The 23,419-nt window shown below is 49.6% G+C and overlaps 1 protein-coding gene across 2 annotated transcripts in view; it reads right to left on the minus strand.

Annotated features, from left to right (window-relative positions):
• Positions 1-23,419, minus strand: part of LOC137335753 (catenin delta-2-like) — a 532,228-nt gene that overhangs the window by 334,151 nt on the left and 174,658 nt on the right. For both annotated transcript variants that reach the window (XM_068001100.1, XM_068001090.1), the window contains exons 3-5: positions 1,685-1,719; positions 1,074-1,190; positions 668-852 (exon numbers count right to left, since the gene is read on the minus strand). In XM_068001100.1, coding sequence (XP_067857201.1) covers positions 668-852; positions 1,074-1,190; positions 1,685-1,719 — 337 coding nt within the window. The remainder of the gene's footprint in view (positions 1-667; positions 853-1,073; positions 1,191-1,684; positions 1,720-23,419) is intronic.

The following is a 23,419-nucleotide window of genomic DNA, read 5'->3' on the forward strand; positions in this document are numbered from 1 at the left end:
GAGTGCATGCTGCATCTCCAGTTTTTCTGTATATCAGCCATTCCCAAGGCAAAGTGAGAAACATCCTCTAAAGCTGCTATTCTGAGAACATTAAATCCCTTTAATAACTGCACTGGGCCTACAGAGGAGCGAATACTACTGCCTTAGCTTCTCAGTTGTCAGCTGTGGCTCAGTGGGTAGAAATTTCGCCAGAAGGCTGTGGATTCAAGTCCCACTCCAGAGACCTGAGCACGAGATCTAGACTGATACTCCTAGTGCAGTGCTGCACTGTTGGAGGTGCCATTTTTCGGATGAGAGGTTAAACCGAGGCCCCATCTGCCCTTCAGGTGGACGTAAAAAAAATCCCACAGTACTATTCGAAGAAGAGCAAGGGAGCTCTCCCTGCTGTCCTGGCCAATATTTGTCCCTCAACCAACATCACTAAGACAGATCTTCTGGTCATTATCACATTGCTGTTTGTGGGAGCTTGCTGTGCGCAAATTGGCTGCTGTATTTCCCTACATTACAACAGTGACTACATTTCAAAAGTATTTCATTGGCTGTAAAGTGCTTTGGGACGTCCTGAGGTTGTGAAAAGCACTATATAAATGCAATATTTCTTTCTTTCCCAAACGTTTTTGTTTTGTCTGAAGTGGATCTTGGTGCACATTATTTTTATACAATGTACCTGACTATAGTTATGAATGCCGACTCCTGCTCCAATCTGACCACTGGAGGTCCTCCCAGAGAGCTGCGATGTGGTCGAGTCGCCGCGGGATAGGGTCTGGTTGCTATGGTAACTGCCAGAGTACTGGTAGGACCCTTCCGGGTTGGCATTGATCTGTGATGCACTCTGGGAGAGAAGACTGGGCCCTGCACAAAGAGTCATTTGAGAGCAGTCAGGAAACGTGTCAGCGAAGCAAAAAAGGCATTAATTATTTAATAAGGCCTTTGCCCACCCAATGTAATTTGAGGCTTGCGGCCTTCAGGACCGTGACTATAGCACTCACCTGTGCGAATGGGACAGATAGTTAGAAATTCATTCAACTAACCGAACAGAAATAAACGAAATATTAAAATGAAATGAGTCTCACTTTCACTCGAAGAGTATTCGTGATGGTCCAGTATTCCCGACTCTTGCAGGGACCTCAGGCAGGAGTCCACCAGCTCCAAGCCGCTGGCGATTTCATCGTCCGCCCCTTTCTGCGCGTCTGAGGCATGCAGGTACATGGTTAAAAAAAAAAGAGAGAACGGCGCAGCGATTAAAATCCCCTTGGCCTAATCGAGGAGCAAGACCGACACGCTGAGGCGATGAGGAAGCCAAGAGAATTCCTCCTGTCGTCTCCTAGAAATTAACACAGCATTTATCCTTCTGATCACGAGGTAAAAATAAACGGCACTCTGGCGCAACATCAATTGGCGCCGATGCCCAATTGGTGGGAGTTTTTCAGCGGTGATTCAAGAAGCTGCCAATGTAAGAGGCCCAGCACAAAAGGCTGCAGCCTCCCGCTTTCCTTGCACTGCAGGCAAACAACCTCCTTTAGCACTGAGCTAACCTTGGGTAGCCAATCTGCACTTAAGTATCAAGGAATGCTAACCAACATTTCTCTGCTTGCAATCACCCTCCTTTAAGGGGGAGGGAGCCAGGCAGACTTTCAGCATTTAACCCCTTCAGGGGAAGAACTTTAAAAATAAGAGATTTTACCTTGTATGTGCCAGCGAAAGGAATCCTCTGTCGAACTGCAAAGATAAAAGTAAAAAAATATATAAATCAGGGGCTAAAAAGGCCGAATCCTTTATTATAAATAGCACGACCATCTCATGGATATAGTACAACAGCAATTTACTTTTATATAGCGCCTTTAACGTAGTAAAACGTCCCAAGGTTTCACAGGAGAGTTATCAAACTAAATTTGACGCCGAGCCACATAAGGAGATGTTAGGACAGGTGACCAAAAGCTTGGTCAAAGAGGTAGATTTTAAGGAGCATCTTTAAGGAGGAGAGAGAGAATAGAGAGGCGGAGAGGTTTAGGGAGGGAATTCCAGAGCTTAGGGCCTAGGCAGCTGAAGGCGCGGCCGCCAATGGTGGAGCAAAGGAAATCGCGGCTGTGCAAGAGGCCAGAATTGGAGGAGCGCAGAGATCTCGGAGGGTTGTAGGACTGGAGGAGGCTACAGAGATAGGGAGGGGCAAGGCCATGGAGGGATTTGAACACAAGGATGAGAATTTTAAATTGCTTTTAAATTTATTGACTCAACTTAGAATTGATTGAGAATCACTCAGAACATTTTTCTTTCCCCTCCTCCTTCTCCCTCTGGTCTCCCCACTAGAGTAGATTTCCATGAATGGAAGACACCCTCAAGTATTCCTTCCAGCTTGCCAGGGGCGAGTGTTGGCAGGCTATTCCAGCCTAGCCCCATTCCGTCCTCACCCACTGTGCAAAACTCCAGCAGGGTTTGCAGGATGACCATCATCGGGAGCAGGAGCAGGATCACAGGCCCGCTTTGCCTTCCCTAACCCAGAGCCAACTGTAACGCTCGCCGACACTACCCTTGCTAAGCTCGGATAATTCAACACAAACTCGCCGAGGGGTCAGGGAGAGCTGCTACTTAGACCATTTTCAATAAAAAGATGAGGAGCCATCCATAATTGTCATTTTTTCCACAGGAATGCTCATCTCTCCTACCCCCTTCCAAAAGCAAACCAACAAACCATGGATACTGGGTGCTTAAAAGAATTGAGTATGAATCTTCCGGGATCACTTCCCTGGGGGCATTGTGACCGAGCGCCCCACTCCGAGCGCCCCACTCCGAACCTGAAGCTCTCACTTTCCGTGCCAATTGTCCCCTGCCATGTGTAAGAGCCCCGTCACGTATTGGGCCCTGCCAAGTACCATCCCTTCAGTCCCAGAGTTGTCCCTTTTCTGTACGGCCAGTATCCCTTACAGCTCGTTAAATGTAAACCGTCTTCGGCATTTATGAATTACAAGGGGGTAAATATTTGTCTTCAACAGAATGAAAACCAGGTGGATTCCACAGCAGGCGGGCGATTCACTCTGCCAGTTTACTACCCAGGCGGTGAAGACAAATATTTACCCTCAGGACTCTTACAACAGTGCACCATTGCCAGTGCATGCCTCCATATTTCCTCGTCAGGAACTTGACATTTATATTGTAGCAATGTTGAGAACTGTCAATGGCCTTGATGCACTGCAACTGAATCTGCAACTCTATCCTTTCGAGGTCAATCAAATGATCTCCTCTAGAGACCCTGGCAATCCTATGTACATAAATACTGTGGCTACAAGAGCAGGCCAGAGGCTGTGTATTCTGTGGTGAGTGACTCACCTCCTGACTCCCCAAAGTCTTTCCACCATCTACAAGGCACAAGTCAGGAGTGTGATGGAATATTCTCCACTTGATTGGATGAGTGCAGCTCCAACAACACTCAAGAAGCTCAACACCATCCAAGATAAAGCAGCCCGCTTGATTGGCACCCCATCCACCACCCTAAACATTCACTCCCTTCACCACCGGCGCACTGTGGCTGCAGTGTGTACCATCCACAGGATGCACTGCAGCAACTCGCCAAGGCTTCCTCGACAGCACCTCCCAAACCCGCGACTTCTACCACTTAGAAGGACAAGAGCAGCAGGCACATGGGAACAACACCACCTGCACGTTCCCCTCCAAGTCACACACCATCCCGACTTGGAAATATATTGCCGTTCCTTCATCGTCGCTGGGTCAAAATCCTGGAACTCCCTTCCTAACAGCACTGTGGGAGAACCTTCACCACATGGACTGCAGCGGTTCAAGGCGGCGGCTCACCACCACCTTCTCAAGGGCAATTAGGGATGGGCAATAAATGCTGGCCTCGCCAGCGACACCCACATCCCATGAACAAATAAAAAAAAATCCTACTCTGCGTTCCATCATTTTGTTATAGCGGGCATGTGTGTGCGAACGTGATTTGCCCGCTATACGCGGTGCATGGATAAACCATCCGGTTGAAGCTGCCCGAAGTCTCCACTCTCCGACTGCCTCCCGAGGTTGTTAACAGTGCGAACGGCTGATTGAAGATCTGACTTTGCCTCAAATCAGCTGAGCTTTCAAATCGATAAATACTGCACTGTCCAAAATAGCCGGCACGCTTAATACGGTTTAAGCAGCACCTTTGTAGTTGACACCTATGGTAATGATAAACGGTTAGCGCCATTTGCCCGATATAGGCGTCTGCCCGTGATAAGCGTGGATGGGGTAAGTCGTGGATGGGGTAAGTCGTGGATGGGGTAAGTGGTGGGTGTGTCTTTGTCCGTGCTTTAGCTGTTTAACCAAGTCGCACTTTTAAGCCTTCAAGGACATCAGTTATAGCTCACAACCTGAATAGAGAAACTACAGACAGATTGGTAATCATACCGGATTGGATGGAACTGAAACTTGTATCAAATCTTGAACTTTCACAATCAGTAATGTAGAAATAGTAGACTCATGGTGAGAAATTACAATCTCTGTAGTATCACCAACCACAAAGGTCATTCACCAGCATTACCTAAGCGGCAGATTCAGTCAAGTCATCTCGACAATTGTTATTGATTTTTGATGGGTAATGTGAAAATTCATATCCCAAGGCTGCGTCTGTTTACACAGAAGGTGATGGAATGTCTGAGGAGCTAAAATGGCAGCTTAATAACAAGTACACATCAACATGGATACTCATTCATCTCACGGCTCTCTCTAAATCCTACGAGATCAGCCCGGTGTTTGCAACCAGGCAGACAATATGTCTTCTTACTAAAGAAAAGATGACGCGACGTTGAAAGTTGATGACAATCAGGACACGTTGCCTAATTCTCATATTGTCACATCTAGCTTTTAAAATCTATGGATTAAAGGCTCAGGTAGAACATCTAAACCTTTCTAGTCCTGTGAGCAACAGGTTGACAACAAGAATTTTAGCAGGGCTGTGACAGACCATGAAAAAACGCCCGGAGATGAACAATTTGTCCCACAAATCAACGCCTTTGAGATAGAACTCAAACTGAGAAGAATTTGAACAATTTCCTGAGAGATCCTTTTGACCGACTGAGGAAAATATATATGTTTCAATTGAATGTTCACGCACTAAGTGTGAGCTTGAAGGAGCTGTAAAACAATAGGAACAGCAGGAGGCCATTCAGCCCCTCGTGCCTGTTCCGCCATTCAATCAGATCATGGCTGGTCTGTATCTTAACTCCATCTACATACATTGGTTCCATATCCTTTGATACCCTTACCTAACAAAAATCTATCAATCTCAATAGTTTATGCATACAGTATAACTGTGCTGTGGAGACACAAGCAGTGATTTTTGACCTAACAATTTGTCAATCTCAGGGGCAGAGTCAGAGTCTATCTAGATGCTTCCCCGCAGAAAGGGAGAGAAAATCAGTGGGCATTATTCCATCTCACTAAGTGCAGCAAATATCATCCCTTTTAAATTGGACTAGGACACAGTATTCCACTCCCACTACTGATGTGCACGTATCCGAATCTACGCCTGAAGTTACGCTAATGAGCTAATCTTGGGAGAATTGGGTATAACAGCCAACTTCTATTTGAGTCAATAGCCATTCTGGTACAAACTAAACCAAGAAAAGGCTATTTAGTCTGTGGCCAGTCCTGGCAACAAGCATCCACCACACTACCCGATGAAGTGGAAAAACGTACATAACTGGGTAAAATAATAGTAGAAGAAAGCATCAGACGGTGAACAATTGTTTAATGCATTTTACCATTAATAAGATGAGCAGCATCAGGTCTGGAAGATTGAACATGTTCTCTTCCTTGCACCATCCATCAGCACCACGCATCCACAGGGAAGGTAAAGCAGGTTAATTATAATGCAGCCTCTACGATTTTGTTTTATAAAGTATTAAGATGCAAGGGTGTAGGAGTTGGTTGAGGCATTAGCCTCCGTTAGTGTTCCAGAGGAGCACTCAACAAGATTTGTGTTCAAGGATTGTAAGTGGATCAGTCCTCTTGCTTCCAGCTGGCAGTTCAGTTTGGTCTATGAGGATTGTCTGCAACAACCTGCCTTGAACATTAGCAGACTTTGCTATGGAATGGCCAGGAGCTCTGAGGAGTGGTGTTGCTAAAAGTATCGAAAAAAGTGAAGCAACTCCAAGCTCTGAGCAACACACCTACAATAGCTGCACTCCCATTAACATAGACATTCCAATCTCAAGTGCCTCTAACAGGACCCCACCACAGTGGAATATTTCCATTTACCACTTCCATTTTAAAACTCTCATCTTTGTTTTCAAATCCCTCCATGACCTCGCCCCTCCCTATCTCTGGAACCTCCTCCAGCCCTACAACCCTCCGAGATCTCTGCGTTCCTCCAATTCTGGCCTCTTGTGCATCCCCAATTTTCACGCTCCACCATTGGTAGCCGTGCCTTCAACTGCCTGGGCCCTAAGCTCCCTCCGTAAACCTCTCCGCCTCTCTCTCCTCCTTTAAGATGCTCCTTAAAACCTACCTCTTTGATCAAGCTTTAGTCACCTGTCCTAATATTTCCTTATGTGGCTTGGTGTCAAATCTTGTTTGATAACGCTCCTGTGAAGCGCCTTGGGACAATTTACTACGTTAAAGGTGCTATAAAAATGCAAGCTCTTGTTGTTAAGCCCTCCATATGCCCCCTCTGGGCGAAAGGTCCCATTTTACTTAGGGGTCATTTCAGAAAACATAAAACACAAGAGGATTTCAACCCACTGCCTGAGTTCGATTCCAGTCCAGTCCTCAAGGAGACAGTGTTTGAACTTAATGCACCTGCTAATCCCTCCTAATTATATTAAAGTAATTTTCTTTCTCTTCGTTGTTAAAGTTGGCTGATTTTTTGATATTTTTAGCAATGTCACAACTCAGAGCTCTTGGCCATTTCATAGCAAAATCTGCTAATGTTCAGGGCAGGTTGCTGTAGACACATCCTCATGGACCAAACTGAACTGCCAGCTGGAAGCAAGAGGACTGATCCACTTACAATCCTTGAACACAAATCTCCTCCAGGGGTAAGGAACGGAGGCTAATGCCTCAACCAACTCCTAAACCATGCATCTTAATACTTTAAAACACAAAAATGATGATACCAAAGGGCTGCTTATACTACAGGGACTGCTTGTGGTGCATTGAGAACCAAGGCTGATCTTAATTAATTTCGTAAGGTGGACTGGGAACAAAGATTGGCCAAGAAAACAGTAAACGAGCAATGGAAGGCCTTCAGGGTGGAGATAGTTCAGGTACAAACCAAGCATATTCCTATAAGGAAGAAAGATGGGGCATCCAAAGTTAGAGCTTCCTGGATGACAAAGGAAATGGAGGTTAAAATAAAAGAGAAAAAGGAGGTTTATGACAAATGTCAGGTACAGAATAAAGTCGAAAACCAGGCTGAATACAGAGAGTGCAGGGGGAAATTGAAAAAGAATCTAAGAAGGGCAAAGAGAGTATGAGAAAAGATTAGCAGATAACATAAAAGGGAACCCAAAAATCTTTTATGAACATGTAAAAAGATAGTTAAAGGAATGGTGGGGCCGATTAGGGACAAAAAAGGAAATCTTCCTGTGGAGGCAGAGGGTATGACTGAGGTACTGAATGAACACTTTGCATCTGTCTTCACAAAAGAAGAGGATGAAGTTAATATTGTAGTAGAGGAGGAGGGCGTAGCGATATTGGATAGGATAAAAATAGATAGAACGGAGGTGCTAAATAGGTTGGCCTCACTCAAAGTTAACAAGTCCAGATGGGATGCATGCTAGGTTGCTGAGGGAATCTAGGGTGGAGATAGCAGAAGCTCTGACCACAATCTTTCAATCATCCTTGGAATGGGAGCGGTGCCAGAGGACTGGAGGATTGCAAATGTTACACTCCTGTTCAAAAAAGGGGAGAGGGATAAAGCTGGTAACTATAGGCCATCAATCTAACATCAGTGGTGGGAAAACTACTAGAGACCATTGTCAAGAACAAAATTAATTCTCACTTGAAGAAGCATGGGTTAATAAGGGACGGCCAGCATGGACTTGTTGAAGGCAAATCGTATCTGACTAACCTGATTGAGTTCTTTGATGGTGTATCAGAGGGAGTTGATGAAGGTAGTGCCACATAACAGACTTACCAGAAAATAGAAGCACATGGTATTAAAGAGTCGGTGGAACTTGGGTACGTAATTAGCTAAGGGATAGGAGACAGAGAGTAGTGGTGAACAGATGTTTTTCTGACTGGAGAGTAGCATGCAGTGAGGTCCCCCAGGGATCGGTATTAGGAACATTGCTTTTCTTGTTATATATAAATGATCTAGACTTGGATACAGGGAGTACAATTTCAAAGTTTGCAGATGATACAAAACTTGACAACATAGTAATTAGTGATGAGGATAATAGCAGACTTCAGGAAGACATAGACAGACTGGTGAAATGGACAGACACATGGTAGATGCAATTTAATGTGGATAAGTGTGCAGTGATGCACTTTGGGAGGAACGAAATGGAGAGGCAGTATACTCTAAATGGTTCTATTTTGAGGGGAGCGCAAGAGCAGAGGGACCTGGGTTGAATATTCACATATCCTTGAAAATGGTAAGTTGATAAGTGGTTAAGAAAACATATGGGATACTTGGCTTTGTAAATAAGGGCATTGAATACAAAAACAAGGAAGTCATGCTGAACCTTTACAAATCACTGGATAGGCCTCAGCTGGAGTATTGTGTACAATTCTGGGCACCACACTTTCGGAAGGATGTCAAGGCCTTGGAGAGGGTGCAGAGGAGGTTTACCAGGATGATACCAGGGATGAGGGACTTCAGTTATGTGGAGAGATTGGAGAAGCTGGGATTGTTCTCCTTACAGAAGGGAAGGTTAAGGGGAGACCTGATAGAGGTATTTAAAATAATGAGCAGTTTTGATAGAGCAAGTAGGGAGAAACTGTTTCCTTTGGCAAGTGGGTCGGTAACCAGAGGTCACAGATTTAAAATAACTGGTAAAAGAACTAGAGGGGAAATGAAGAGAAATTTTTTCACACAGAGGGTTGTTAAGATCTGGAACGCACTACCTGAAAGGGTGGTGGAATTCCATAAGAACTTTCAAAAGGCAATTGGACATGTACTTGAAGAGGACTAATTTGCAGGGTGATGGGGAAAAAGCTGGGGTGTGGGACTAAATTGGACAGCTCTTTAAAAGAGGCACGACAGGCCGAATGGCCTCCTTCTGTGCTGTAAGATTCTATGATTCTATAAGGTGAACTGAATTGAATATCATGACACTCCCTGCACAGATTGGCTGATGCATACGGAGAGCACTGAGGTCAATGGTTGATATTTGCTGTGAGAGCAGATATTAAAGGACTGCTGCATGCTCCCTTAAAGCTGGCCTCCATACTGTCAGGACAAAACCATCTCCATTAAAATTGACTCTGGCAGCAAGAACATAGGAATTACTAGATGAAAAAAGTTTGCCTTCTACCCTCTAGTTTGCCTTCTACCGTCCTGGGAGTCACATGATACAATGATGGAGTTGTTGACTAATAATAGCGATCAATCTCTAGCAATTAGTCTACAACAGACCCAGATTTGAGGGTGAGGATCAGCACTGCTCCCTTTCAGGTTTCAGTCATGGAGGACTGTCCTTTAAAGGAACTAGGTCCTGTTCAGAGCTGATGGGTAGCCTCGGATAAAGTCAAATGGCCACAATGCCTAAGTGGGGTAGGTGGGGTGAGATAATACCGTGTCACATAAACGTGGGTCATGGCAACAGGTAAGAGAGAGATTTTCTTGCGTAACCCCGATTTTCATCGCTCCACCATTGGCTGCCGTGCCTTCAGCTGCCTAGGGCCTAAGCTCAGGAATTCCCTCCCTAAACTTCTCTGCCTCTCTACCTCCTCCTTTAAGATGCTCCTTAAAACCTACCTTTTGGCCACCTGTCCTAATATCTCCTTATGTGGCTCGGTGTCAAATTTTGTCTGATTACACTCCTGTGAAGCACCTTGGGACGTTTTTACTACGTTAAAAGCATTACGTAAATGCAAGTTGTTGTAAAAGGGAGCACTCGGTGTATCACACAACATGAAGGAGCTGGGGCAAATAGAAATGTCATTGGAGGAGTCAGAACCTGCTGGCCGGACTGCCAGCTCCAGTCCTCCTTCAGACGCTGAGCTCCGAGATTCAGGCCCGCTGTGACCCGCTGTGGCCTGCCTACAGTGTTAGCTATTTGGGCACCAATGTTACATGGAGTCATTTCAGAGTGTGCCAAGCAGTGGTGCAAAGGTGGTCGGTGAGTTTGGATGAGATTGCTACCCGTATCTGACTGTAGACCAGCTGTTCATTCTAGGGCATGCTGCAGTGAGACCCACTTTGACCAAGATCCTTAGCACAGGTTTATGAACAATGAGCAGTAGATGCTCTGACTAAGGCGGAAACGCACTTTCCTCAGTTTGACCTCCAGAACCAGCAGATATAGTTGTATACCCAACAGGATACCCAAGCTCAGAATTGCGGTAGTCCACGTTACAATGCAGTTGGCAGCCATTCAGAGAAGACTCCAACTTGAAAACAGACGTAAAGGCCACAAGGCAAGGCAAGAATTGACAAAGAGGAACTGCTACAGACACAAACATCACGCAACAATCGCACAACTTTTTTGAGGGAGCAAGCCCCAAAACAGCTGAGGTGGCCGCCATTTTATATAAAGGATGAAGTAAAGGACATCAGCACATTTCTGACTCTGATCACACATTATAGGGAAAGTAGCTCATTTTTTTAAAGCCTTAATGAGGGGAGTACACATGCTTACCCTGTGCTCCCATGTCACTGCTCAGTTACACGACGGTATGCTCATGGTTTTGCGTTAAAAAAACAGTCCGAAGGCCTCTATACCCGGTAACATGGAGCTTGCTCACCCAAGTGGCCCTCGCCACTGCACACTGCAGAATCGAACCCTATAAACTCTAGTTAACTGCAACAATGGCAATAAACCTAGCACAGAAAATTAAATCGAAGGTGTCCCCTGGCAGTGGCAAAAGTCTGGTGATCAGAGAATTGACATCCGTTTCTAATCAGACAGCTGGAGGCTGAAGCAGCAAAGGTTTTCTGCCGCAGGTGGAATGAGTTCTCAGCCAGGCTGTTAGTCGCAGCATCATGGCATGGACCTCCTGCCAGTTGCTTATGAAGGCCCATTGTCAACAGTCAAGGAGAAGGCTGCCATCTGACCCACCCTGTCCATTCAGCTAATGGATGATGCAGCAGAGGGAAAATCCTCGCTAATGATGGGAAAGAAAGTCACGGTATTCCTTCATGGAGGGAAATTTCCTCTGTGTCTACTGGGGTATCAAAATCGTGTTTATAAGGAATAAGTTTTTGATTAAGCTGCAGAGCAAACCTTCACCTCATATCTGTTGTAGCCCTAGAATCATGGAATCATACAGCACAGGAGGCCATTCAGCCCATTGAGTCTGTGCCGGCTCTTTGAAAGAGCTATCCAATTAGTCTCATTCCCCTGCTCTTTCCCCATAGCCCTGTAAATTTCTCCTTTTAAAGTAACGTATTTATCAAATTCCCTTCTGAAAGTTACTATTGAATCTGCTTCCACCACCCTTTCAGGCAGTGCATTCTAGACCATAACAACTCACCTTGTAAAAATATTTCTCCTCATCACCCCTCTGGTTCTTTTGCCTATTATCTTAAATCTGTGTCCTCTGGTTACCGATCCTCCCATCAGTGGAAACAGTCTCTCCTTATCTACCTTATCAAAATCCCTCATAATTTTGAACACCTCTATTAAATCTCCCCTTAACATTCCCTGCTCTAAGGGGAACAATCCCAGCTTCTCTAAGTATCTCCATATAACTGAAGCCCCTGTTTAAAATTGAAGTGAATTTCGCCTTGTTAGTTTGATAAATTCCCTAATTATTTCAATTTCTTTGAAAAAAAGAATCAAAGCCTTCAAGCTTTATAGCTCACTTCCAGTCGAAATTAGCCTGATCTCACAGGGGCCGATGGTTGTTTGACTGTGAATTCATGAAAATGAGTTCATCACTGCTGCAAAAGAGAGATAGGACAGATTTTCCGTGGAAAGATTTGCAGCCAGTGAGAACAAAGAAATCAAAATGTTAATAAAGTTCCAGACTTTTGAACATGCAGGTGTGGATGTCATTTAAAAAAAAACAACTCAGAAAATAAGTTTTCACCTTGAGCAGAGAATCCCATTTATCCTGGCTGGATCCTGAACCGTGCTTGATACGATACATTTATCAAGCGAAAGGTCAATTTCGTAAAAGTAACCATGGTAACGGAATACACATGAATCAAATTTAAAACCTTGCCAACATTTTGAGGGCCCACTTTTTACAAAAGCCCAATTCATTCTCCAAGTAACATGGCAATGGCTTAAAGGAGATGAAAGCATTAATGCAGCTGAGCGCATAATGGCCGCCATACATGACTTGACACGATTCTCCCAGAATATTAGACTTTTCCCCTTTCTCCTTCACTTAAGTCTTCGATTATTTATTTGTGTTGTCCTAGGCAGAGCTGTAAGTGAATATGTACCAAGAATAGTCCAGAAACACTGAAAAGTCCTGTGACATTTTGCTGAAGAAATACATTCTTTCAAGAGATTACGACCAACTGATACTGTCTCAATGGCAGAAGGCAACTCAAAGAGCCAGCTGAGATTCCGAAAGATTTTTACCAATTATTTTTTCTCTGTGAGATACAGGAGGCAATCGAGACCTGGGATTATGAGTTTCAAATAAAATGCACTGTAAAAGCAGGAAGGAATAATCTCTGTAGGATGGTTGGGTTTCTCTTGGCTTTTTGATTGGACTGGGTCGAGCAACAACGGAAAGCAGCAATGTCATGGAAATACCGTCACCTTCAAGTTCCCCTCCAGTTCATGCACCATCCTGACTTGGACATATATCATTTTCCATCGTCACTGCTGGGGCAAATTCTTGGGATTCCCTGCCCCACTGTGGGAGCACCATCACCACAAGGACTGCAGCAGTTCAAGAAGGAGGCCCACCACCACCGTTTCAGAGCACCCAGGATGGGCAATTAACATGGTCCCTTGAAATGTCGCCCAAGGACAAATTAAAAAAGGTTCCCTGTAACACGGCACGTGAGAGACATGGGTGACATTGGCATGGGATGAATGCCAGCCTCCTCAGACACACATTGTACCTTCAGGAGGTCTACAGGTGATAACAGCGGGGAGTAAGTGACCATCCAAGGCCTCAGAGTAGGAACAAACTAAACTTGCAAAAGCCGCACTTCTGGTTCCCAACTACCCATCAGTAATGCTACTGAAATATGGTAGTCTGAATAATAAGCAGAGTGGCCTTTTCTAAAAAGTTTCAACTGCCAACCATTACCAGTTAGAAACATGTAATTAATCCAAAGGTATCTACAGCACTGTTTAAATTTACCGTCTTTAAGGACTACTTTGTTAGCTTTGTACCAAATACAAAAATCTGTCAATCTTATCATAGAATCATAGAAGGTTACGGCACAGAAGGAGGCCATTCGGCCCATTGTGTACATGCCGGCCGAAAAAGAACTATCCAGCTTAATCCCATTTTCCAGCACTTAGTTCGTTCCCCTGTAGGTTACGGCACTTCAAATGCACATCCAAGTACTTTTTAAATGAGTTGAGGGTTTCTGCCTTATTTTAAATCTATGCCTCCTGGTCACTGACCCCTCCGCTAAGAGAAATAGGTCCTCTCTATCCACTCTATCTAGCCCCGTCATTATTTTATTTACCTCAATTAAGTCTCCCCTCAGCCTCCTCTGTTCCAAAGAAAACAATCTCAGCCGATCCAATCTTTTCTCATAGCTAAAATTCTCCAGTCCTGGCAACATCCTCGTAAATCTCCTCTGTACCCTCTCAAGTGCAATCACATCTTTCCTGTAGTGTGGTGACCAGAACTGAATGCAGTACTCAAGCTGTGGGCTAACCAATGTTTTATACAGTTCTAGCATAACCTCCCTGCTCTTATATTCTATGTCTCGGATAATAAAGGAAAGTATTCCAAGTGCCTTTTTAACCACCTTATCTACCTGTCCTGTTACCTTCAGGGATCTGTGGACATGCACTTCAAGGTCACTTTTTTCCTCTACACCTCTCAATATCCTCCCATTTGTTGTGTAACCCCTTCTCTTGTTTGCTCTCCCCATGCATTACCTCACACTTCTCTGAATTGAATTCCATTTGCCACTTTTCTGCCCACCTGACCAGTCCATTGATATCTTCCTGCAGTCTACTGCTTTCCTCCTCACTATCAACCACACGGCTAATTTTTGTATCATTTGCAAACTTCTTGATCAAGCCCCCACATTCAAGTCCAAATCATTAATATATAGCACAAAAAGCGAGGGACCTAGTACTGAGCCATGCAGGACCCCACTGAAAACAGCCTTTCAGTTGCAAAAACACGCATCAACCATTATCCTTTGCTTCCTGCCACTGAGCCAATTTTGGATCCAACTAGCCATTTTCATGGGCTTTTACTTTTTTGACCAGTCTGCCATGTTGGACCTTGTCAAAAGCCTTGCTAAAATTCATGTACACGACATCAAACGCGTTACCCTCATCGACCCTCCTTGTTACCTGCTCAAAAAATTCAATCAGGTTAGTCAGATACGACCTTCCCTGAACAAATCCATGCTAATCATCTCAGCCCCAGGACATTGCTGCAGGAGTTCCTCAGGGCAGTGTCCTGGGCCCAACCATCTTCAGCTGCTTCATCAATGACCTTCCCTCCATCATAAGGTCAGAAATGGGAATGTTCGCTGATGATTGCACAGTGTTCAGTTCCATTCGCAACCCCTCAGATAATGAAGCAGCCCATGCCCACATGCAGCAAGACCTGGACAACATCCAGGCTTGGGCTGATAAGTGGCAAATAACATTCACACCAGACAAGTGCCAGGCAATCACCATCTCCAACAAGAGAGAGTCGAACTACCTCCCCTTGACATTCAACAGCATTACCATCGCTGAATCTCCCACCATCGACATCCTGGGGGTCACCATTGACCAGAAACTTAACTGGACCAGCCACATAAATACTGTGGCTACAAGAGCAGGTCAGAGGCTGGGTATTCTGCGGCGAGTGACTCACCTCCTGATTCCCCAAAGCCTTTCCACCATCTACAAGGCACAAGTCAGGAGTGTGATGGAATACTCTCCACTTGCCTGGATGAGTGCAGCTCCAACAATACTCAAGAAGCTCAACACCATCCAGGACAAAGCAGCCCGCTTGATTGGCACCCCATTCACCACCCTAAACATTCACTCCCTCCACCACCGGCGCACTGTGGCTGCAGTGTGTACCATCCACAGGATGCACTGCAGCAACTCGCCAAGGCTTCTTCGACAGCACCTCCCAAACCCACAATCTACCACCTAGAAGGACACATGGGAACAACACCACCTGCACGTTCCCCTCCAAGTCACACACCATCCTGACTTGGAAATATATCGCTGTTCCTTCATCGTCGCTGGGTCAAAATCCTGGAACTCCCTTCCTAACAGCACTGTTGGAGAACCTTCACCACATGGACTGCAGCGGTTCAAGAAGGCGGCTCACCACCACCTTCTCAAGGGCAATTAAGGATGGGCAATAAATGCTGGCCTCGCCAGCGACGCCCACATCCAATGAACGAATAAAAAAAAAAATCCATGCTGCGTGTCCTTGATTAACCTTCCAATCTTCCTAATGCTTCAATTATCGCAGAGTGCACACATTAGGTTTTCCAGTCCTATAACTGTTATAAAATTCTAAATGTTATAACAAATCTTCTGCGCATCCCTTTTCCACAGAGTGGGGTAGATTTTCCGAGTTCTTGTTCCCATCAGAAAATCCGCGCCTGCGAATTTACCGATGTGTGCTGGCTGGCGGTGTATGTGAGGTATTTAATCAGGTGCGAGGACTTGGGGAGTCTTCCTGAGAACACTTGTTCAAAGTTACTTGGAGAAATTCAGTATCAGAAGAGTTCAGTTCAGACTCCGAAATCCAGCTTTTATCAAGTGTGCTATGAAATGGAAACTTTTGCATCAAAAATGCATGCTCATAAAAAAGTTAACACTGCAATCAGGGATAAGTACAGAGCAATACGGGCTTGCTTTTACTCTTCAGGTAGAGTACACTGAAATATTACAGTGGAAAGGCATTTACACCTCCAACAATGCAGTGACATGGGTCCTGTGCAGATCGTTTTAGCCCAATCAATTGTAGGAACCAAATCATGATTTGGATCGCAGAGTCACATGCTAATTATCGTATCACCGTGGACACAAGCGTTCATTTGTATGCCTTTCTCAGCAGATGGCTAGCCCAAGAAACATCCCCATGGGAGGCCCTGTGTATAACTCACTGGCCCCTCCATTAGGATGTGACACGTTCCCTGTCCTGATGCATAGTTACTGGAGAAAGCTTCTCATGCATCCATCCATCCATCGCGCCAACGCCCAAAACTGCACAAGAGATGGGTGCAGCTCTCATGTCTCTGGTGGGGCTACTACAATGGGGTTCACACATGATACATATGGTACCTGTATATTGTTAACTGAACACTAGATAGCGGCCCAGATCGGACTGAGCACGTGGTAGCAATTACGTTTCTCTTGCTTTCCTTTGTCTTTCTTTGACTGATACAGCGGGTGGGGACTGATACAGCGGGTGGGCGGGTGGGGACTGATGCGGCAGGTGGGGTCTGATGCGGTGGGTGGGGACTGAGGGCGGCGGGTGGGGACTGATGCGGTGGGTGGGGTCTGATGCGGTGGGTGGGGACTGAGGGCGGCGGGTGGGGACTGATGCGGTGGGTGGGGTCTGATGCGGTGGGTGGGGACTGAGGGCGGCGGGTGGGGACTGAGGGCGGCGGGTGGGGTCTGATGCGGTGGGTGGGGACTGAGGGCGGCGGGTGGGGTCTGATGCGGTGGGTGGGGACTGAGGGCGGCGGGTGGGGTCTGATGCGGCGGGTGGGGACTGAGGGCGGCGGGTGGGGTCTGATGCGGTGGGTGGGGACTGAGGGCGGCGGGTGGGGACTGAGGGCGCCGGGTGAGGTCTGATGCGGCGGGTGGAGTCTGAGGGCGTGGGTGGGGACTGAGGGCGGCGGGTGGGGACTGAGGGCGGCGGGTGGGGACTGAGGGCGGCGGGTGGGGACTGAGGGCGGCGGGTGGGGTCTGAGGGCAGTGGGTGGGGTCTGATGCGGCGGGTGGGGTCCGAGGGCGGCGGGTGGGGACTGAGGGCGGCGGGTGGGGTCTGAGGGCAGTGGGTGGGGTCTGATGCGGTGGGTGGGGACTGAGGGCGGCGGGTGGGGACTGAGGGCGGCGGGTGGGGTCTGAGGGCGGTGGGTGGGGTCTGAGGGCAGTGGGTGGGGTCTGATGCGGCGGGTGGGGACTGAGGGCGGCGGGTGGGGTCTGATGCGGTGGGTGGGGTCTGAGGGCGCGGGTGGGGTCTGATGCGGCGGGTGGGGTCCGAGGGCGGCGGGTGGGGACTGAGGGCGGCGGGTGGGGTCTGAGGGCGCGGGTGGGGTCTGAGGGCGCGGGTGGGGTCTGATGCGGCGGGTGGGGACTGAGGGCGGCGGGTGGGGACTGATGCGGTGGGTGGGGACTGAGGGCGCCGGGTGGGGTCTGATGCGGCGGATGGGGACTGAGGGCGGCGGGTGGGGTCTGATGCGGCGGGTGGGGACTGAGGGCGCGGGTGGGGTCTGATGCGGCGGGTGGGGTCTGAGGGCGCGGGTGGGGTCTGAGGGCGGCGGGTGGGGTCTGATGCGGCGGGTGGGGTCTGAGGGCGCGGGTGGGGTCTGATGCGGCGGGTGGGGTCTGAGGGCGCGGGTGGGGACTGAGGGCGGTGGGTGGGGACTGATGCGGCGGGTGGGGACTGAGGGCGGTGGGTGGGGACTGAGGGCGGTGGGTGGGGACTGATGCGGCGGGTGGGGACTGATGCGGCGGGTGGGGACTGAGGGCGGTGGGTGGGGACTGAGGGCGGTGGGTGGGGACTGAGGGCGGTGGGTGGGGACTGATGCGGCGGGTGGGGACTGAGGGCGGTGGGTGGGGACTGAGGGCGGTGGGTGGGGACTGATGCGGCGGGTGGGGACTGAGGGCGGTGGGTGGGGACTGATGCGGCGGGTGGGGACTGAGGGCGGTGGGTGGGGACTGAGGGCGGTGGGTGGGGTCTGATGCGGCGGGTGGGGACTGAGGGCGGTGGGTGGGGACTGAGGGCGGTGGGTGGGGACTGAGGGCGGTGGGTGGGGACTGAGGGCGGTGGGTGGGGACTGAGGGCGGTGGGTGGGGACTGATGCGGCGGGTGGGGACTGAGGGCGGTGGGTGGGGACTGAGGGCGGTGGGTGGGGTCTGATGCGGCGGGTGGGGTCTGAGGGCGGCGGGTGGGGACTGAGGGCGGTGGGTGGGGTCTGAGGGCGGTGGGTGGGGACTGAGGGCGGTGGGTGGGGTCTGATGCGGCGGGTGGGGACTGAGGGCGGTGGGTGGGGACTGATGCGGCGGGTGGGGACTGAGGGCGGTGGGTGGGGACTGAGGGCGGTGGGTGGGGACTGAGGGCGGTGGGTGGGGACTGAGGGCGGTGGGTGGGGACTGATGCGGTGGGTGGGGACTGATGCGGTGGGTGGGGACTGATGCGGCGGGTGGGGACTGAGGGCGGTGGGTGGGGACTGAGGGCGGTGGGTGGGGTCTGAGGGCGGTGGGTGGGGACTGATGCGGCGGGTGGGGACTGAGGGCGGTGGGTGGGGACTGATGCGGCGGGTGGGGTCTGAGGGCGGTGGGTGGGGACTGAGGGCGGTGGGTGGGGTCTGAGGGCGGTGGGTGGGGACTGAGGGCGGTGGGTGGGGACTGATGCGGCGGGTGGGGACTGAGGGCGGTGGGTGGGGACTGATGCGGCGGGTGGGGACTGAGGGCGGTGGGTGGGGACTGATGCGGCGGGTGGGGTCTGAGGGCGGCGGGTGGGGACTGAGGGCGGTGGGTGGGGACTGAGGGCGGTGGGTGGGGACTGATGCGGCGGGTGGGGTCTGAGGGCGGCGGGTGGGGACTGAGGGCGGTGGGTGGGGACTGAGGGCGGTGGGTGGGGACTGATGCGGCGGGTGGGGACTGAGGGCGGTGGGTGGGGTCTGAGGGCGGTGGGTGGGGTCTGAGGGCGGCGGGTGGGGACTGAGGGCGGTGGGTGGGGACTGATGCGGCGGGTGGGGTCTGAGGGCGGCGGGTGGGGTCTGAGGGCGGTGGGTGGGGACTGATGCGGTGGGTGGGGACTGAGGGCGGTGGGTGGGGACTGAGGGCGGTGGGTGGGGTCTGAGGGCGGCGGGTGGGGACTGAGGGCAGTGGGTGGGGACTGATGCGGCGGGTGGGGTCTGAGGGCGGTGGGTGGGGACTGAGGCGGTGGGTGGGGACTGAGGCGGTGGGTGGGGACTGATGCGGTGGGTGGGGACTGAGGGCGGTGGGTGGGGACTGAGGGCGGTGGGTGGGGACTGAGGGCGGTGGGTGGGGACTGATGCGGTGGGTGGGGACTGATGCGGTGGGTGGGGACTGAGGGCGGTGGGTGGGGACTGAGGCGGCGGGTGGGGACTGAGGGCGGTGGGTGGGGACTGAGGCGGTGGGTGGGGACTGAGGCGGTGGGTGGGGACTGATGCGGTGGGTGGGGACTGAGGGCGGTGGGTGGGGACTGATGCGGTGGGTGGGGACTGATGCGGCGGGTGGGGTCTGATGCGGTGGGTGGGGACTGAGGGCGGTGGGTGGGGACTGAGGCGGTGGGTGGGGACTGAGGCGGTGGGTGGGGACTGATGCGGTGGGTGGGGACTGAGGGCGGTGGGTGGGGACTGATGCGGTGGGTGGGGACTGATGCGGCGGGTGGGGTCTGAGGGCGGTGGGTGGGGACTGATGCGGCGGGTGGGGTCTGAGGGCGGTGGGTGGGGACTGAGGGCGGTGGGTGGGGACTGAGGGCGGTGGGTGGGGACTGAGGGCGGTGGGTGGGGACTGAGGGCGGTGGGTGGGGACTGATGCGGTGGGTGGGGACTGAGGGCGGTGGGTGGGGACTGATGCGGCGGGTGGGGTCTGAGGGCGGTGGGTGGGGACTGATGCGGCGGGTGGGGACTGAGGGCGGCGGGTGGGGACTGAGGGCGGCGGGTGGGGACTGATGCGGTGGGTGGGGACTGAGGGCGGTGGGTGGGGACTGATGCGGTGGGTGGGGACTGATGCGGTGGGTGGGGACTGAGGGCGGTGGGTGGGGTCTGAGGGCGGTGGGTGGGGACTGATGCGGCGGGTGGGGACTGATGCGGCGGGTGGGGACTGAGGGCGGTGGGTGGGGACTGAGGGCGGTGGGTGGGGTCTGAGGGCGGCGGGTGGGGTCTGATATATTGGGGTATTGCAGTTGATGAGTTACTTTGGTGTCTTTGATGACTTGGCAATTCAATCGCTGTCAATTATTTCACACAAAATTGAGCACAGACTGAGGCTTTACTTCCTTGCAAGCGGCCAATAAATCCTCAGCAATTTCCCAGTATTATCCTGGGACTCTCTGTAATTCTTTTCAGTGACATTTCCTATGATATGGTGCATTTCACACGTGAAGCTCATCAGACAATATTAGTCACACAGACTAGAGCATTACCTCATCCAGCACCTGGCTGGACTGTCGAGGCTCTAGGAAGGAATCTTACTCATTAACATTTATATGTTTCTTCATTTTGTTAAGACTACTGGAGTATAAACTGATCAGCTCATTGCCAGGTTACTTCACTGCAGTAAGCATTTCTAAATCAGTCGCTGCTCTTTGCAGAGTTTTCTTTTTACCAGGTTTCCTGAGCATAGATATTTGCAACCCAGCAACATGAAGACTTTTCTAATTTGCTGGTTTGTTTATCTGCTGTGTGTATGTATACAGTAACAGCGCCAATAGTACAATACATGCAAGGTTTTCAAACTAGGGTCCTTGGACCTTAGAGAGTCTACAAGGTCATCAGATTTCTGCATTTTGCTATATTGCTTGACGATACTACATCTTCCTGTAGATACTGACCAAAAACATATTTGTCCATGATAGCTGGTTTCATTTGAGCAGCTGACACCTTCTTTCAGAAGTGAGGAGAGGGGGTCCCCTGAGTGTGTGCCAATATTTGCTATGGTCTCCCACATATTGGAAAATTTGAAACTCTCAATTGGCCAGTGAAGACCTCATTCATTACAGAAACCAAAATCGAACATTAAGCTAACACTATGTGCAGGTTTGGCTCAGTGGTAGCACTCTCACCTCTGAGTCAGCTCCTAATCTAGGCTGATACTTCACTGCAGTACTGAGGGAGCGCTGCATGATCATAAGTGTTGTCTTTTGGGATAAGACTTTAAACTGAGGTTCTGTTTGTCTATTCTGGTGACCTGATCAGCATTCGTCCCTCAATCAACACCATCCAAAACAGATTAACAGATAATTTCTCTGATTGCTGTTTGTGGGACTTTGCTGTGCACGAATTGACTGCCACGTTTGCCTACATTGCAACAGTGACGTTCTGAGATGACAGGTGCTATAGAAATGAAAGTTTTTCTTTCCATCAGTCCCAAATTCAAAATGGCTTCCACTGAGCGTCTGTGTATAATTTTAAATTTGTTATGTTTGTCCCAAACCTAGCACAGCTGCTCTTAGCCTTAGGTGACAGAATATACGTCTATATTAAACCAAATTGCATTTGATATTGCAAACTATTTGTTTTTAATTATTTTTGACTGTGAAAGTGATTGCACAGCCTCTTTTCTAGGCTCCCATGCCCAGCACTATTCCCTGGTCTGGAGCAGGGAGCAGGTTCCAAGCTTCTGTCATCGTTGGCCACCAGGTGCCCGAGAGGATCTTAGCGTGCCTCACCGATGATTTCCCCTCTGTGCCTGTGGAGCAGTGACTTGCCTCTGTCCACATGGCTGAAATCAGGAATCACTGTGTGGGGATAAGAGACTGTGTACCATACCATGCAATGAAGTATGTACTCTATACATGCTCAACAGTCATTTTACGCAGAACAAAAAAAAAAAATGCTCAGTAAAGTGCTGTTTAACTCCTAAAGCAAACCGAAAGAAATGTGTAGCAGGCTTCGGGAGGAACAGGTGACTATGATCCCCAAAGCTCTCCATGCACTGGGGGTTTTCCTCTCCTCGTGTCTGGGTCTGTTGTGGACTAATTGATGGAGATTGATTGCTATGATTGGTCAACAACACCATTATTGTTGTATCATGAGACCACCAGGATGGTAGAAGGAGAACTAGATGGACCTGGGTCTTTTCTCATCTCGCAATTATTATATTCCTAAAAGGGCCTGTAGGTAAGAGCTAAGATGTGCTTTAGGTGCCTCAAAATAAAGTTGTAGATCTTAGATATTATCTACGAGAGACCTAGATATGAAAACCTCTATACAGTGTTCGGAAGATCCCATCTCATTGTCTTCTGTTTTCTGAAAAGGACACATGAAGACCGAGCCCTAGAAATAGCAGCTTAGTCTCTTTGAGCCTCACTTAGAGTCGCTCAGCACTGTACACAACATCAAAAACTCTTAATAACGTCTTTCTTCCAGGAGCCCTTCTTTCAACTTCAATCATATTTTCAAAAATTCGCTTATGCACACGTTTCCAGCAAAGTCCTAATTCAAGAAAATGTACAGGGACCCTATTTTATCACAGCCTGGCTAGTGTGGTTATAGCCCGGCTAGTGTGGTTATAGCCCGGCTAGGGTGGTTATAGCCCGGATAGGGGTGGCTGTAGCCCGGCTAGGGGTGGTTGTAGCCCGGTTAGGGGTGGTTATAGCCCGGTTAGGGGTGGTTATAGCCCGGCTAGGGGTGGTTATAGCCCGGCTAGGGGTGGTTATAGCCCGGCTAGTGTGGTTATAGCCCGGCTAGGGGTGGTTATAGCCCGGCTAGTGTGGTTATAGCCCGGCTAGTGTGGTTATAGCCCAGCTAGGGGTGGTTATAGCCCGGCTAGGGGTGGTTATAGCCCGGCTAGTGTGGTTATAGCCCGGCTAGGGGTGGTTATAGCCCGGATAGGGGTGGTTGTAGCCCGGATAGGGGTGGTTGTAGTCCAGATAGGGTTGGTTGTAGCCCGGATAGGGTTGGTTGTAGCCCGGATAGGGGGGGTTGTAGCCCGGCTAGGGGTGGTTATAGCCCGGCTAGTGTGGTTATAGCTCGGCTAGTATAGTTATATCCTGGCTAGTATTGTTGTAGCCTGGCTAGTATGGTTACAGCTTGGCTAGTTTGGTTATAGCCTGGCTAGTATGGTTATATCCTGGCTAATATGATTATATCCTGGCTAGTAATGTTGTAGCCTGGCTACTTTGGTTATATCCTGGCTAGCAATGTTGTAGCCTGGCTAGTATGGTTATATCCTAGTAGAAGCCTAGTTTGAAGCTGCTGTAATCTATTGCAATCAAGAACTCCACT

The sequence above is a fragment of the Heptranchias perlo genome, chromosome 2 (assembly GCF_035084215.1).
Source record: "Heptranchias perlo isolate sHepPer1 chromosome 2, sHepPer1.hap1, whole genome shotgun sequence".
NCBI lineage: Eukaryota > Metazoa > Chordata > Chondrichthyes > Hexanchiformes > Hexanchidae > Heptranchias > Heptranchias perlo.